Source organism: Leptinotarsa decemlineata, unplaced genomic scaffold, assembly GCF_025532065.1.
Source record: "Leptinotarsa decemlineata unplaced genomic scaffold, Ldec_3_MD MMD2_tig00078422_RagTag_RagTag, whole genome shotgun sequence".
Taxonomy (NCBI): domain Eukaryota; kingdom Metazoa; phylum Arthropoda; class Insecta; order Coleoptera; family Chrysomelidae; genus Leptinotarsa; species Leptinotarsa decemlineata.
This window is the reverse complement of record NW_027412747.1, coordinates 8,636,762-8,653,006: the sequence shown is the minus strand read 5'-3', so window position 1 is coordinate 8,653,006 and position 16,245 is coordinate 8,636,762. Positions and strand designations below refer to the sequence as shown.

The 16,245-nt window shown below is 38.2% G+C and overlaps 1 protein-coding gene and 1 non-coding gene across 2 annotated transcripts; both read left to right on the top strand.

Moving 5' to 3' along the window:
• The first annotated feature begins 3,768 nt into the window (after positions 1–3,768).
• Positions 3,769–3,875, top strand: LOC111514899 (U6 spliceosomal RNA). The gene has a single exon (XR_002723447.2). It is a non-coding gene; the product is annotated as a U6 spliceosomal RNA (small nuclear RNA).
• Positions 3,876–10,902: 7,027 nt separating this feature from the next.
• On the top strand, positions 10,903–12,481 carry LOC141487309 (uncharacterized). Its single transcript, XM_074186235.1, has 3 exons — positions 10,903–11,132; positions 11,198–11,268; positions 11,587–12,481. Exons 1-3 carry the CDS (start codon positions 10,981–10,983, stop codon positions 11,673–11,675), a joined length of 312 nt encoding a protein of 103 aa, XP_074042336.1. The 5' UTR covers positions 10,903–10,980; the 3' UTR covers positions 11,676–12,481.
• The last annotated feature ends 3,764 nt before the right edge of the window (positions 12,482–16,245 follow it).

Genomic DNA, 16,245 nt, shown 5'->3' with positions numbered 1-16,245 from the left:
CTCAAGAAAAATATCTGGTCGAGGCAGGAATCGAACCCACGGTCTTCTGATCGTGAGTCGGGCGCACTACCACCACGACCAATGGGGAATGTTCCTCCTGACGAAAATCAAGTAGTTTTCAGAAAAGAGCTCTAAAACAACGCATTTTAAACTTATCATTTCAACTTTTTTTTTTTCAAAAAATTATTTAAATACTCGAAAAAGAGTAATGAAATAATGCATTCAACATTTAAAGGGATTTGTTTCTATTTCACCATTTGGCAACATCGGTTATAGCTAATAAAGGACAGTGAATCTGTTACCTGTATGTGACAAACAAAGATGACATATTTCAGAGGCATGCTGTTCTGTTTACTTATGTTCCGAGTTCCGAGACATTCTGTGACATATGACATTTTGTGCACCTAACCTATCTTCCTCTATACAAATAAATAACAAAACAACTCTTGTTTATGTGGCTTGTGTAGGTGGTATTAAACTATAATTTATATTTTGCCTCAATTGTTGATTTATAAAGAAAATTTTTCCTTTTTTTAAAGTAGAATACCTAGGTACGTATACATTATTTCAACCTAATATAGGCGCTGTTGCCAATATGTGAATTAGAAACAAATCCCTTTAAAAATTAAGACCCAACATTTGAAACATGATGATCACATCACAAGATGAAGCACTCAATTCATTCATAGAAACCTGAAATCTTTCTTTTCCAATAATGAATCTCTCCTAAGAATATACCCCTTTCAATTCAAAAAAAGGTTTTGATTTTCTCCTTCTTCATCTCGATACAAAAAAATGTGGGAATCTTCTAAATAAAGGAAGGGAGCAATCAATTTCAAAACTGTATACAAAGATGTGTAGATCATGCAAAGAAGTAATTTCCAGACACAAACCGGAAGAAAAAGCTCACTCGAAACAACTACTTTCCTATAAACATTGAATTACGCTTTAGAACTGAATCAGATATCATTCACAGGATTGCTACACAATAATATATGGAAGGTGTAAAATTTCACTTACATGGAACACTTATCCTCAATGGCGGACATCGATGTTCCGGGACTTACTATTGCCTCCTCAGCACCAATGTGGATAACATTACTAGATGAAGCACTCAAGTCATTCATAAAATCACTATTTATGTCACGAATGACTTAAATCTAGTATATGGAAAGATGTGTAGACCATGAAAAGAAGCAGGTTAGATTAGGTTAGTGGGTCTATTGGATTCTTCATCGCAACCCACAAGGGTGTGGGTCACATCTATTCACACTTGACCAAATAAACCCAGCTTCTTAATGAAGCCGATTAGTTTGTATGGTCTTCCGACAGTCCGAGTATCTGCATATGATGATTCAAATAACAATGACATCGTAAGGTCATCCCTACTATAGTCCAACAACTGTTTGGTATCAAGCTTCGAAGGGTGGATAAACGCCTTGGAGTAGCCAATCCTGGAAGATTTTGCCAGAAGTCCATAAATCTTCTTGCTATCCAGGTGTTCAAAGTTTGTTTGGCAAAGCCTAAAGCGATGCCAATGACAGGTTCTGGTTCGATGAAGCTGATGAAAAGAAGTAACTTTCAGGCATAAACTAGAAGTTAAAGCCCTCTCGAAACAATTTCCTACATACAAACATTGTCAGTTCAAGAAATGATTTAGTAGTAGCTGTATTAGTTGCTCAAGAAATGATAGTAATGATGGTACTTCAAGAAGCTATGGAGATGATAATGTGCCTGAAGGCTTTTGAACAATTCGAGGATGGTTCTAGAAATGTAACTGGACAAGATACATGCAGTGCATTGTATTACATAATGGCCTTTGAAAAAAAAAGATGGAAAAGACTTAAATGTCAGAGTAAAATAAGAAAAGAAAGGGGCAGAGGTGAAGAAAAATGAAAGGAGAAAAATTATTTAGAGATAAAAAAGGAGAATAAGAAGCAAATAATGATTAATGAACATTCCCGAAAGAATATAACCGCGGAATAATTAAATGTTCTGAACCATGAGAAAATGAATCAGACTAAATATATTAAATCCTGATTCTCCTATCACTTTTGAAATAGTTTATAACTCTATACTGCAGTTAGAGGTAAACAATGTTCAAATATATTTGATAACATGTATTTCTTATTCGACACTCTAATTCAGAAACATTCACCAGAAAAGCATCAATTCTTACCTTAGTATCATAGATATATGGACAATCGATTGATTTAAAAAAAAGAAAATGTCAATTTCAACTGTAATTACTGTAAAATCCTTGAGATGTGCTTACAATTGTTGAAGGTCATATTTTCATATTATAATAATATATATCAAATCCAAGACATTGCAAAAAATGAGACCCCCTGAAGAAGTCATTGTATATCGAAACACGTGTTGCCTTTTTGTTAAACCGTTTAGTGAAAATCTCACAATAAAATGTTTTTTGAATGCGAATTATTAGATTATTATCATTATTAGAGAAAAGTTTAAAAACATATTTCAATACTGTTGAGTATTGTAAGTAAGTGGTTTGTGAAACAGAATTCACGGTTAATATCTATATTTCGTAATGGGTTGAATAAACAGAATAAAAAAGTTTCTGAAACTGTCTCCTTCGAAAATGAAATTTTTCTGTCTGACTTGTAACAATATTATTCTCTGAAAAGAAGAGATTCATGGAAAGTTTCTAAAATTGTTACTCTAGGTATTCTGTAACAATATTAGTCCATATATAAGATAAGAGTTATTTATTTACAAGGCCTCAGGAATTGCAGTATGGAGAGAGCAAAATTCACAAATCATCATGTAAATATTGAAAAAATTATTTATAATGTACGATGTACAAGTACCATTTGGAAGATAAGATTAAAAATGGCTGTGTAAACAGATTTTTTAGAGATTTTGTTGAACAAACACGATGTAATACACGTAAACTTACTTTGTATTATGTTACTCGGTATCTCATTCCATTCAAGGTTCAGGCTCACCTTTCGATAAGTAAAAACCTTCGTTTGAAGTTGATTGACAATGTTTCAAGATGAATTTCATTAGTTCGGACTTCCGTTGTCTGATATTATATAAAATGATTTGAAATCCCTGAAAGAACTGAAAAAAAAATTAAAAATAAATATCTGAAAATAACAACTATATTGAGAAAAAAAAACTGAAATTAAATAATAGTGAAATATTTTATTTTTTCTTGTATTCCATTTCACTATTATTTCATTTCAGGGTTTTTCGCTTAATATAGTTGTTATTTTCAGATATTTATTTGTATTTCTTTTTTTTTTTTAGTTATTTCAAGGATTTTAAATCATTTTATATAATATCAGACAATGGAAGTCTGAACTAATGAAATTCAAGTAAAAACCTACTTTGCTTCAGGAACCAAACAGTGATACATGCTACACGATATACTCTTATTGATTAGTCAAAATATTCAATATTTTTCTCAAAATATTTGTCATGGTGTAGTTCGCGTAAAAACTAGAAGTCTTTTTCCCGGGAATTCTCAGAAACATCTTCAATTGTGGTAATTTTTATTTCAATTTTTTCAAGGTACTCAATGGGGTACAGAATTCTTTGGGGCATTTCACAAGGCGGTTGTGTATTATTTCTAATTCAGGATACAAAATTGTGTATAAAAAAATTCGTGGATACATACCAAATCGCTAAATTCGTGGAATAAGCTTCCAGGAATGAGACAGACGAAATAGTACACATAGGAACCCTCGCCCAATTTCACAAAAGACTTGCAAAACCACAACAGCAAGATTGTAGGGGGTACTCGCTTCGGCAGTACGTATACTAAAATTGGAATGATACAGAGAGGATTAGCATGGCCCCTGTGCAAAGATGATACTCAAAATCGTGAAGCGTTCCATATTTTTTTCAACGAATTATACTCCAACCATCCCATCATTCATCATATAAAAGAACTAATCAATATACTTTATGGAAAAGGAATAGTCATAAAATTTATATGGGTCCCTTCTCACGTAGGTATAATAGGAAACGAAAAGGCTGACCGATTAGCTAAAGAAGCCTTATCAGTCCTTCAACAGTACAGAAAACTATGTTGTTCATACAGATATGAAACCCTACTACAAAAAAAGCCTTCCTGAATTATGGCAAGATCAGTGGAGTAGGTCTTGCAGTAAACTTTCCAAAGTAAAAACAAGTGTACTTCCATGAATACATCTCCCAACAAGTAGGAAAACCCAGGTCATAATATCTCGCCTGCGAATAGGCCACACTCGCCTCACCCATGAATACCTCATTGCCGACGACACCAGCCCTATGTGTGAAATGTGCGACTCTCTCGTAACTGTTGACCATATTTTAACAAAGTGTTTGCTATATTCCAACAAATGACTAACTCATGGCATCCCGCCTTCAATTAAAAACGCATCAGGACCTAAGTGTAATATTGAAAATATTGTAAAATATTTAGAAAATGTCAACTTGTTCAACCTTATATAATACCTCTTCAACTGATGCAGTTTTCAGTCGCTAATAACCCTTGATATTGATGCGACTTCAAAATAAAAATAAAAAAAAAGATTGTAAGGGTAGTGGTGGATCTACCAACGGAGCATTGTCGCCTCATAAAACATATGAACATTTTAAGCCTGAGGAAGAAACTCCGGGATGAAGAAACCTCACTAGACGTGCTATATAAACGCGAAGCGTTAGCAAGGCTAAGTCACACGTTTGAAACCTGGTGGCAGGTACAAATGTTTCTGGCAAGAGCCACATCAGATTTGTTTTTCGTGGGGTATGACTAAATGGTCCATTGGATCGAAAAGCAACTCCAAACTTCTTCTTTTCCTGAAAACCGACTAATCCATTACTCCTTCACTCCGTGCACTTGTCAAGCATTTTGTATAGCCATTACTATGAAAGATGTGAATATACTTTTCTCTTTTTGGGAGTTTCGTCGAATGAGTTCAATAGAAGTGCATTGGAAGCGAATGTCATAATATCAATATCGTTCCATTTGACAAATATATTTTGTCCGGATAGTATCGGCCTATTTAAGTACCTCCGAAGCTCCTCTCGTCATTTCCATTTCATGCATCTCTGACAAATGGATCTGAACCATAACTTGAAGAAATACGAATGAGCTTTCAAAGGATGTGTTGTTGTACAGTCATGTGTTTCCATTTAGAAAACTATGGCTACTTCACTAATGTTAATGTAAACCCAAAATTAATACGTTTCTGAACTGTGATATAGCGGGTATCACCTTCGATTGTTGTTACTCTGTTCTCTTTCTTACTTGCACTACAGAACTCTGTCTTAGATGCGTCTCCCAGTTCTGAATCTCGAGTTGTTTCTTGCCGGGTTGCTAATGGAAAGGGGCACTTCGCCTTCGAGGAAAACTTCGCACTCCTCGATATACCAATTATGGTTTTGAAATACTAACAAAAACTTGTGGAAATTTGGTACGAATACTTCATCGATTCGATCTGAAAAGCTGCTATGGAAAAATATTAATTTACCATGGGGACAGGAATATTCGTAAAGGGAACAATTGGACAATGTACTGTAGTTGATAGTGGTTGGAACCATCCTCAATATGGACATTGCTACACTACTAAGTCTGGAGTCTGGGTAAAGTACACCAATAAATCGCTTTTCATGGGAGTCAGAAATGAATATTGTATAATACAAGGTGTTTCAAATTCGATCCTCACCATTGGGATTTGGGAAACTATGAGAGATACGAAGATGGTTAAATTAAGGTAAAGTTGCGCATTCACCTGACTAACAATATGACGTTGAGAAAATTCTGAAATTCCGAGTATATACGGAGATATCTGGAAAAAAACAGAAATTTCGTAAAATGGTTTTTATTTTTCGAAGGATTCGAAAATAAATTGCACTTCAACATTGCCACTTTTTCCCTGCTACATAATGGTGTTTTCAGATTTGCTATCTGACGTTTCGTCTTCTGACCACCATCATCAACTTTATTTTTTCTAATAGGCATTACATTGGATTCTTTCTGTTTTGAAAAAAACCAGATTTTACCTTTTCAATGATGTATCATAAGTTATCATTCTCTTTCGAAAAATTGAAGATATTGAAGAAAATATTCTTATCATAATAGGCTTTGAGTAATGTTTCTAAATTTGACTTTCAATTCGTTACACTCAAGTTACACACAAGTTTAAATACATTTCCGATGTCCCAACACTGTTTGTATCGTATTTCATTAGTTTGTATCATATCTCTTTTTTCTTCATTCGTGATGGCCATTTTGCACCAAAAATTCAATGACTTGTACAATAACAAAATGTCATTGAGTGTAACGAATTGAAAGTAAAATTTAGAAACATCAAAGTCAAAGCCTATTATGATAAGAAATAATTTTAATAGCTGAATCATTATTACTGGAGTTTATTCCCAACACACCCACTACACCAAAGGTTCCAAACAGTGCATCATAAGCTGAATGATGAATGATAACTTATGATACATCATTGAAAAGGTAAAATCTGGTTCTACTCAAAACAGAAAAAATACAATATAGCGCCCATAAGAAGAAATGAAATTGATGATAGTGGCCGGAAGACGAAACATAAGATAACAAATCTGAAAACATCATTATGTAGCAGGAAAAAAGAGGCAATGTGGAAGTGCAATTTATTTTCGAAACCTTCGAAAAATAAAGCTAGATATCCGGATATCTCCGGATGTACTCGGAATTTCATATTTCTGAAGGGATATTGTTATTCAGGTGAATGTGCAACTTTACTCCAATTCAACCATCTTCGTATCTCTCATAGATCGAATTTGAAACATCCTGTATATACAGTTTTTGGGCGAAAAAGTGACACACTCATGAATGCTTCAAAAATTGGACAGGCTTATCACCAGCAATGAAGACGGATATCATCATTGAGGAATTTTCAGACAACGAACGTATACAGTAGTTCCAATATACTGAATCCATAGCTGATGTCGGTGGTTATTTTTATTGATGCCGTACAGTCTTCATATTAAAGAAAATCGAGTGTGCGCAAATCATCTGATCAAGAATGTAACTAAGCATTTTCAAAAGCTGGCAGTTAAGTCATTGTGTCAGGAAAAATTACTTTTTAGTAATTGCATTAATTATATTGGAAAACTTGCAGAAAGTTTGCATGCCCGTTTGGTGAATCCATCTATTTCCGAATTGAAAAAAAAATGTTATTTCCCACGTTTTTGGTGATCATAGAAAATGTTCAAAATGGTTGCCTGAAAGTTAGACGATATCAAGACAGTGATAATCATAAAGCTCCAACAGAAACTCGATTGAGAATAATTAGAACAATCGGAAACTTTAGTTCAAAAGCCGGCAGTCTGATTACTGATTCTACGACCAACAACGCGAAGGGGTTCACGCCCCAAATAGTCTACTTCAATAACGGCAAGCAAACGTTTTACAGGCGTAAAAAATCTTTCATTATTTGTTATCAGAGTAAACCACGGAAAACTCGTAGAATCCCGTAGAATCCCGTCCTGGTATATAACCTATAACTTGAATATGGAAGGATTAACGAACCTGTGGAAATTGCAGAATATGGTTCGAAAATGGAAGAGTCGGTCTCTTCGTGTGGACAATGTTCCTATGTAGAATATGACTTTCTTTCCACTTTCCAGATGGCCCAGTATGAGATTGAGAGAAAACTCAATTCACAAATATCAAAGCTTCGACCATCAAAGAAATTAGTCGATTGTTTTTTAATGCAGTTTTCACTGCAAGGCAGTTAGTTGAACGTGTAGCCCAAAAACAAAACATTCGTAATCCATAATCAGAACGCACTGTTTCGCCCCGCCATAGGTCTCTTCAGAGGCGCTAGGCTGAACCACGAATGAATTACTGGACTCAATAGGGTCTTCCAACAGGGACTTCCGAACTGACAATTGATAACGGCAATCTCGTTGAAGCTACATCTGTCAAATTAGTAGTCATTTATTCAGTCTGTTTTGCCAAATCACAATGGACGGATATTATATTCAACAGGTGCAAATAATAAAATTGTTTTATCAAAATGGGTGTTCTGTTCGGGCAACGTACCGACCGACCTTCGCACCTTTTACGGTCGCCATAATGTCCTACCGAAAAGACTATTCGCAATGTGGTAGATGAAATTGAGTCCACTAGTTCAATAAATGATAGACCAACACCCGTACGTCGACGAAACGCAATATCTGCCGAAAACATCGCCGATGTTTGTGAGAGTGTACAGGAGAATTTGAGGCAGTCGGTTTCGCGTCGCTCACGAGAACTAGGCCTGTTGCAGACCACAAATTGGCGAACTTTGCATCGTGACTTGGGCTTGCACCCGTACAAAATTCAAGTAACCCAGGAACTAAAGGTAAACGACCATAGACATCGACGTGTGTTCGATGAATGGGCTCTGACCCTAATTTTCATCGAAAAATCATCTTCAGCCATGAGGCCTATTTCTGGATGAATGAGTACGTGAACAAACAAAATAGGTGAATTTGAGACGATACAAATCCACATAAGACCCAAGAGCGTCCAATGCATCCCAAAAAGCCACTAGTTTGTGTGAATTTTGGGCTAGTGGCGACATCGGTTCATATTTCTTGGAGAACGACGTTGGCCATGCCATCACTGTTAATGGCGAGCACTATAGGTCGATGATTACCAACTTCTTCTGACCTGAGATGGATGATCTGGACATCAACGACATGTGTTTTCAACAGGACAGCGCTTCGTGCCACACAGTTAATGTCACATTGGATTTTCTGTACGAGCGATTTGAGGGCATGGTCATCTCACGTGGAGGTGATGTGAATTTGCCACCGAACTCGTGCGATTTGACCCCATTAGACTTTTGTGTAGGGTTTTCTTAAATAGCAGGTGTTTGCGAATGAGCAACACGAATGAGAATTTTTGATGATATCTCACACACACTATGTTTTATTTGAATTCAAAGATAGGAAGTGTTCAATAAAGACCCTATAGTAGTAGTTGTAGTAGTTTATTCACGTAAAAATTCGATAATTTACATTTCAACAATAGAAAAAATTATAAGAGTTATATGTATATAAATAAACAAAAATATTTCCATACTGAAGCTTGACGGTTGTTTATGGGATGAACATATAAAGGTAATGTGCAAATTCAAAAGTGTGAAAACCAGTTGAATTTGGTAAATTTGATTATTAGAAATGAAAAAGAAATGGTAGTGGGTTCAAGAAATATTAAAAAATATATTGATCTAGTTTAATCTATCACACTATGGATATTATTTTCGTTTTACAGATCATCAGAATTAACTAATTCGGGTGCCAAATATTTATGGTTTTTTCCGATTGATTTCTTCATGACTGGATATGTAAACTTATGTAGCTGTATTATATTATACAAATGTTTCAATCATAGTCATCTTCATTTTCATCAGGTTGAAAATTTTTTCCCTCACCCTTTCAACTGAGATTTGTCAGGAGGACGAATGGTTCATAACGTAAGGTGTTTTGGTGGTGACATAAAGGTCAATGACCTCTATGCCGCTCTGACCTTGTGTACCCCTTCCTGACTGGGGTATTTGATGAACAAACTGTTCATTTTAACAAACGTCGTGGTTCACTCCACCGAGCGACGGGGCCTTTTGAATCGAGTGGGGTCGTCTATAGTGTAATCTACAGCTTCCCTAACTAATGGGTTTTCATGAGTTTCCGCTGACTCGAAAACTCTCTGATTCCTCGACTGAATGGACTGCCGTACAGTTAACAGCTTCGAATCTCTGCGGATGGATTCATTCCGTACGAGCCATGGAGCATTCACCAGCATCCTGAGAAGTTTGTTTTGCAACCTTTCCAAAATGGAGAAGTTTGACAGGGCGGTTTGTCCCCAAGCTCCTGGAGCATACACGATGACAGGCTTGAACATCGTGTTGTATAGTAAAATCTTATTTTTAAGATCGAGTTTTGAATGTCTATTGACCAGAGGATAGAGTTTAGCTATCCTCATCTGCACTTTACCCTTGATATAATCAATGTGATTTGCCGAGGTGAGTCGGCGGTCTACCCAAAGATCTAGGTACTTGACTCGCGTTTGGCCTTCGATCTCCCTGCCTGAAATCGTGACCCTTGTGTCTGGAGAAACTTTACCCAAGTCTATCGCCTGTGTTTTTTCTGGATTCACTCGAATCTTCCAGTCAAGGTAGCAGCGTTCGAGGTCGTCCAATGCGCGTTGCATGTAGCCCACACAGCACTAGATATTCATGGAATATTTCCTGTATATCATAAAACGAACGTATATATTCCAAATATTCATAGAATATTCTTGGAATATATACATGCCTTTAGAATATTCATAGAATATGCTTGAATGAATATGGCAGGATTATTCCCGAAAGAATGTGCATAGAATGTCTATAAATGGATTATTCTCCCTTGAATATTCTAAGAATATTGTCGATCGAATATACCATATGATATATTCTTAGAATATATCCCCACGGTATATTTTGGAATATTCTATACAATGGAATTTTGAATTATCTTATAATAACGTATCCAAAAATTCAATATTATTAAAAACAAAAATATTTGAAGATCTTAATCGAATGCATAACCTAATGTATATAACCCTGATAGTGTTAACCAGTTTTTGAACTCAACGCAAAGATTCTGGATGAATTGCTCCAACAGCAACTGTTGGAAACGACAAAAAAATTTGAATGGGCCAATAAATGAACCAGTTGCATCAATAAATTGATTAATTCTCATCCTATTTGTATTTTTGTATTTGAAATTATTTAATTACAAAGCGAAAAATTCTGGAAACAGAGAAATGGGGAAGTGAATAATTGGAGTAAACGTTTCTCATTGGTCAATTGAAGTGTAGCGCGCGACAGTCGAATAAGCTCTGTGAAAGCGGCTATCCCTTAATGCATGGTACATTTGCGTTTGCGTTAAATTCGACATTTGATTCAACATGGCGGTTGACGTGGCAGGTTCGCGTGTGTAATGCATGGTGTGTTGGTGTTATTATCAAAGTATAATTCTGTCACGTTCAGTGTACCATTTATAATTTGGGGTTGTCCAATTTGCAGTACAGCGAATAGTTTGATTTTGGATCTTCAAACAGGAGAGTTGCATCTATTCAGTCTTCAAGAAAAGTAAGTAAAATGCAAAAGTATCGATAGTAAAGTCATGGTGATTAACCTACTATACCTCATTTTAGGTTCGAGGAGAGTTGGTGTGTGGGATTTGTTGGTTTGACTAAGTACAGTTGTGTATCTTCAATAGAGAAAAGTAAGTGAATAACACATTTTTTTGTATCATTTGTTTTCATGATTTTTATCACTCGTTTTCAAGATAGTATCAATTTTCCCAAAAGGAAACAGAGTGGTACCTGGTACCTGTTCCTTGGCGCACCTGGCAGGTGCGCCAAGGAACTGAAAACGTAATGATTACTTTTCAACAAGACAATGCAAGTTGCTCTTCAAGTCATAAAATGTTGTAAATGTTCATGAGTAACCTATGCGAAAAATATCTATTTGATTTTTATTCCAATTTTATTGTGCCACTTTCAAATAGTGATAATGAACGTTGATGTACATTTTGTTCCAGGTATTACTATTGAAACACTGGCTGATGCATTGTTGGACAAATATAAGGAAAACTATTCTGGTGAGCAAAGTTTGAATAACTTTAAGTAAGTGAAACTCATTGAAGAACCCATCATACTACTCATTTTAAATACTTCATTTGTGGGTTTATTTTTCTAAGTGAGAAACCTAACCTAACCTATTTCTTGATGTAATACACTTTTTCTTTTTCAATGAAATGATATATTTATTATTTTTTAATTAGTGCTGATGAATTCACAGAGTTGTTATTTTAGTATATTTTTTAGTATACATTTGTTTGAGAGTAGGAATATCCTAATTTGAATACATTTCTAATATTTGTAATATGACAGTATTCAGGAATATTTTATTCAGTGAATAAATATTTTGAATTAGATTTTTTATTTTTAATATTGGTTGAAACGTCAACTATTTCAGTGTATATTGTTTTTAAAATATATTTGTTTATGAATATTATGTGTTTTATTACTTGTGTGAATCTTGTATCAAAATGCAATATATACATGCCTAATAGCGGTTACTCGTCACATTCTTGGAATATTCCAAATATTCCTAGAATATTCATAAAATATATTTAAAGAATATTCTATGGTGTTTCTCTATTGTATATTCCTACAATAAACTAAGAATATCCTAAATATTTTATGAATATTCCTCGGGTTCTATTCCTGGAATATTCTTAATAGAATATACCTTAGATATTCTAAGAATATTATAAGATATTCCAAGAATATTCCCAAGGAATATTCTTAGAATATATCAAAGGTTCGCCAGGAGCACTTCCAGGGAATATTCTCCAGAAGATATATATATCCATGGCATATTCATAGCATAATACAATATCCTTAAATGTATATTCATAAAATATACCTGGAATATCTATTGCTATGTGGGAGACGACCGCCAAAGCCGGACCCATGGAAGAAGCGAGGAGAGCCGTATCGTCGGCATAAGGAAACCTTCACGTTATCGAATCTCGGAAGGTCGCTCACGTGAAGGCTGTACAGTAGTGGAGACAGCACAGCTCCCTGGGGCACTCCAGCTTCGATTTTCCTAACGGGAGACAGGGTTCCTTCAACTCGGACCTGAAATGTTGTACATTTCAGAAAGGACCTAATCCATCGGACCAGACCCCGAGGCAGATCGAAATGGAGCATTTTGTGTAGCAGGCCTTCGTGCCAGACTCGGTCGATGGCTTTCGAAATATCCAGGAAGATGAGATGGACTGTCTTCCTGTTGTTCAGCTCTGAGATGGAATTTTCGACCAGTCTCGGGGCCTGCAGCTCGGTGGAGTGTGCCCTCCTGAAGCCGAATTGTTCGTCAGGCAGAACATTTCGGTCTTCAACTTCTTTTGTTAGCTTCTGCAACACAACACGTTCATCCAACTTAGCTTTTGAGCAAAGCAGACTGATCGGGATGATTGATGATTCTGGGAAAACAGCTGGTTCTGGCCCTGTTTCGGAATCATGACAACTACGGCATGCTTCCATCTTCGAGGGAATAATCTGAGAGTGATTGAGCTGGTCCAGCAGGTATCTGATGAAGTTCTCCGGGAGCTGCTTCAACAACCTGTTGTTGATTGAATCAATTTCCGGAGCCTTCTTGGGTTTCGAGGCCCTAATGTACCCCTAATGTACCCCTTCAGTTCTTCCTCCGAAGATTGACGGATCATGTCGTGATCCGGTGTTCCAGCCGGATATCATCATCAGGATCAACGTTAAGTCAAAACTGACTATCCATTGTGTCTGCAAAGGCCAACGCCTTCTCGGCGGGGAAGTAGCAGATGCCGCGCTCTCCGTGAAAAGGGAAGGAAGCGGTTTTCTTCTTCTCGAGCCTGCGGATGACTCGCCAGAGGTCGTCATCCCCAAGTTCGAGCGATTCCAAACACTCGCTCCACCTCTCGTTTCTATAGTCAGTGATGGCCTGTTCAACCTGGTTGGCAATCCTGCTAGCCGCAGCCTTGTCTCCAGGGTAGAGAGTCCGCTGATAAACTCGTCTGAGTCGATTTCTCACCCGGATGAGGTTCTTTATCCTGGGAGGAAACTCATTGAGGCTCCGCAGAGGACACCCTGTCCTGGTTGTGGCTGTGCGGAAAGCGTTGTTTACAGACAATTCGAAATCTGCCACTGCCGCGTCGAGACTGTTGCGAGTTTGAAGCGCCTCACGGTTTGCACGTGTCTCCACTAGGTGAGCCTTGAAGGCTTCCCAATCCGTGGATGATCTCATGCGATAATCCTGGGGAGGGGGATCATCACCCAGCATCAGAATGACTGGATTAAGATCTGAGTCAAGTTCCGACAAAGTGTACACTTCGCAGGACATGGAGACGTTCCTGACCAGTGCAATATCAAGCACGTCTGGCCTTAAATCCCCACGGTAGAACGTGGGCTCATCTGGACTCATCACTCGATACTCATACCTGTCAGCATGCGCATGGAGCGCTCGGCCGTTCGCATTGGTGATTCTGCTCCACAGATTGTGCTTGGCGTTGAAGTCACTAGCAGCAATTGTGGGGGTATTTGTCGACATCAGCAGTTTATCCAGTGATTCTGGGAGTAGACGATTCCGCGAAGGGTCGCAAACTGAGATTAGTCTATGACGACCTCTTCTCAGTTGGAGCTCAACGCCCACGGCTTCCGTGCCATGTAACTGATCCGAGTCAATGCCGAATTGTACGTGAGAAAGATTACGTTTGACAAAAATGTCAACTCCTCCTCCAACGCGTTCTCTGTAGTAAATACGGTAGTTTGGGCAAAAGGTTCATTGTGCAGGTGGGTTCCCTTCACCAGTGCAACATCGATGTTTTGTTGTACTAGAAAGCTCTCAAAATCTAATTTCTTGTTTGAAATACTGTTGGCATTCCAAAATACAACCTTTAGAGAATTGGGCAATGTTGATTGTCTAGCCATTAACAGGTTCCAGTTAGCACGTTGGTGTTCACCCTAAACATCGAGTACGGGAAACTGAATGAAGAGTTTCTTCATCTGGTCCAGAGCGGAACAGATATCACTAACCTTCGACGGGTGGGGACTACTGGGCGCCTCGGTAGGCCTGGCGGAGGTGTTACCGCTATTGGCCGCTCCTGCATAGCTCATTCCCGGGCGTGTGCCAGATGCTCCGGCAGGATGCTTTCCAGGTGTGGATGCATTTCGGGGGACATTTGCAGCTACTTTGGTCCTCCTGCGAACCCTGGGGAACTCAGGACAACCGCGGTAGTTTGCAGTATGCACGCCCTTGCAATTATTGCACTTGGGCGGATCTGCTCGTGGCTTCTTGTACTCACCCGAAAGGTGTCTGCCGGCGCATTTGACGTAAATGGGAATAGCTAGGCAGTTCCGTTGGCTATGTCCAAACCCCTGACATCGGTGATACTGCCCTACCAGTGTTTTTTGGTGTTGGGTCTCAACCTTAACTTTAACGTTAAGGAAATCACGGATGTCATAAATATGCTTCACTTGAACCAAAATCAGGGGGAGCGGTCGATTTCCCCGCATCATCCTGATGGCGGATGATGGTTGGAAACCTTTTTCAACCAAGGCGTCCTCGATGTCAGCGGTCTAAAGATGTTCCGGGACTCCTCTGAAGACAGCTCTGATTTGCCTGTCTTCAGGTAAGGTATACCAATAGTTTGGACCGGCCGAAGAAGGCTGAACATTGAATCCGTCAGCCATGTTTACTGCCTTGGTAAAGTTCACCTTTTGGAAGGCAGTCAACTTTGTGAATTGACCCCACTTGTCCTTCTGGCGAACGACAATTGGGGGAACGCGTGTTTTTCTGGTGCTTTGGGGCACCTCATGATGCGGAGGAAGAGGGGAGCTAGTTTCCTGATCGTTGGGGTTTTTAAAATGATTCAGATCTTGTAATGGCTGTTTTGGGCCACCCTGTATAGTCGAAATCAATTTTTCAGACATATTGTCGTCAACCAACATTTAATGATCATCTTCGACGGAAGACTCTGTTGTTGAGAGTTCTGACTCTGAATAAGTGTTGTTCTTGGCTTCGTCCCGGAGCTTTGACATATTTTTAGCCACTTTTTGGGCTTGTTCCCGGTATTTTAGTTTACTGGAGCGACTGGTTTAGATGGAAGAGGAGGACACTCTTCTGGAAGACGACGCTTTTTGTTAACCGGTTCTTGAGGCTTGATCGTATTGTCGTTGTTGTTTGTCTCAGACTGATCAGAGAGGGTGGTGCCGACGGGAGTATCTCTGGAGGATACATTCCGTGATGTCAAGAAGCTCCTTGGCCCCTGGTGGAGGGCCAAAGGGCTACCGAACTGCCACCACGGGGATGTCCCTTAGCATTTCTGATGGACTCAGGCCCAGGCGATCAAGCAATAAACCCATGAAGGTAATTACTTCACACCTGTCCTTGGTCATCAGGCTGTCAAGCAGTTCCTCCATACTGCTGTCGAAAAACTCACACCCTTTGATATCCCAAGGGTTGGAGATGAACAATTCCGTGAAAGTGATAGTTTGAACGTACTCACCAGAAGTCTGGAGGGTCCTTGCGCACTACAACCAACGCACTTACTAATAGGAAATATGTAACTACTGGTGAATGGCTGATCACCCACCAGAAAATAGTCGTATTTGTGGAAAAAAAACTTCGAAATTATCGAAAGTTCATTTGTAAACGAATT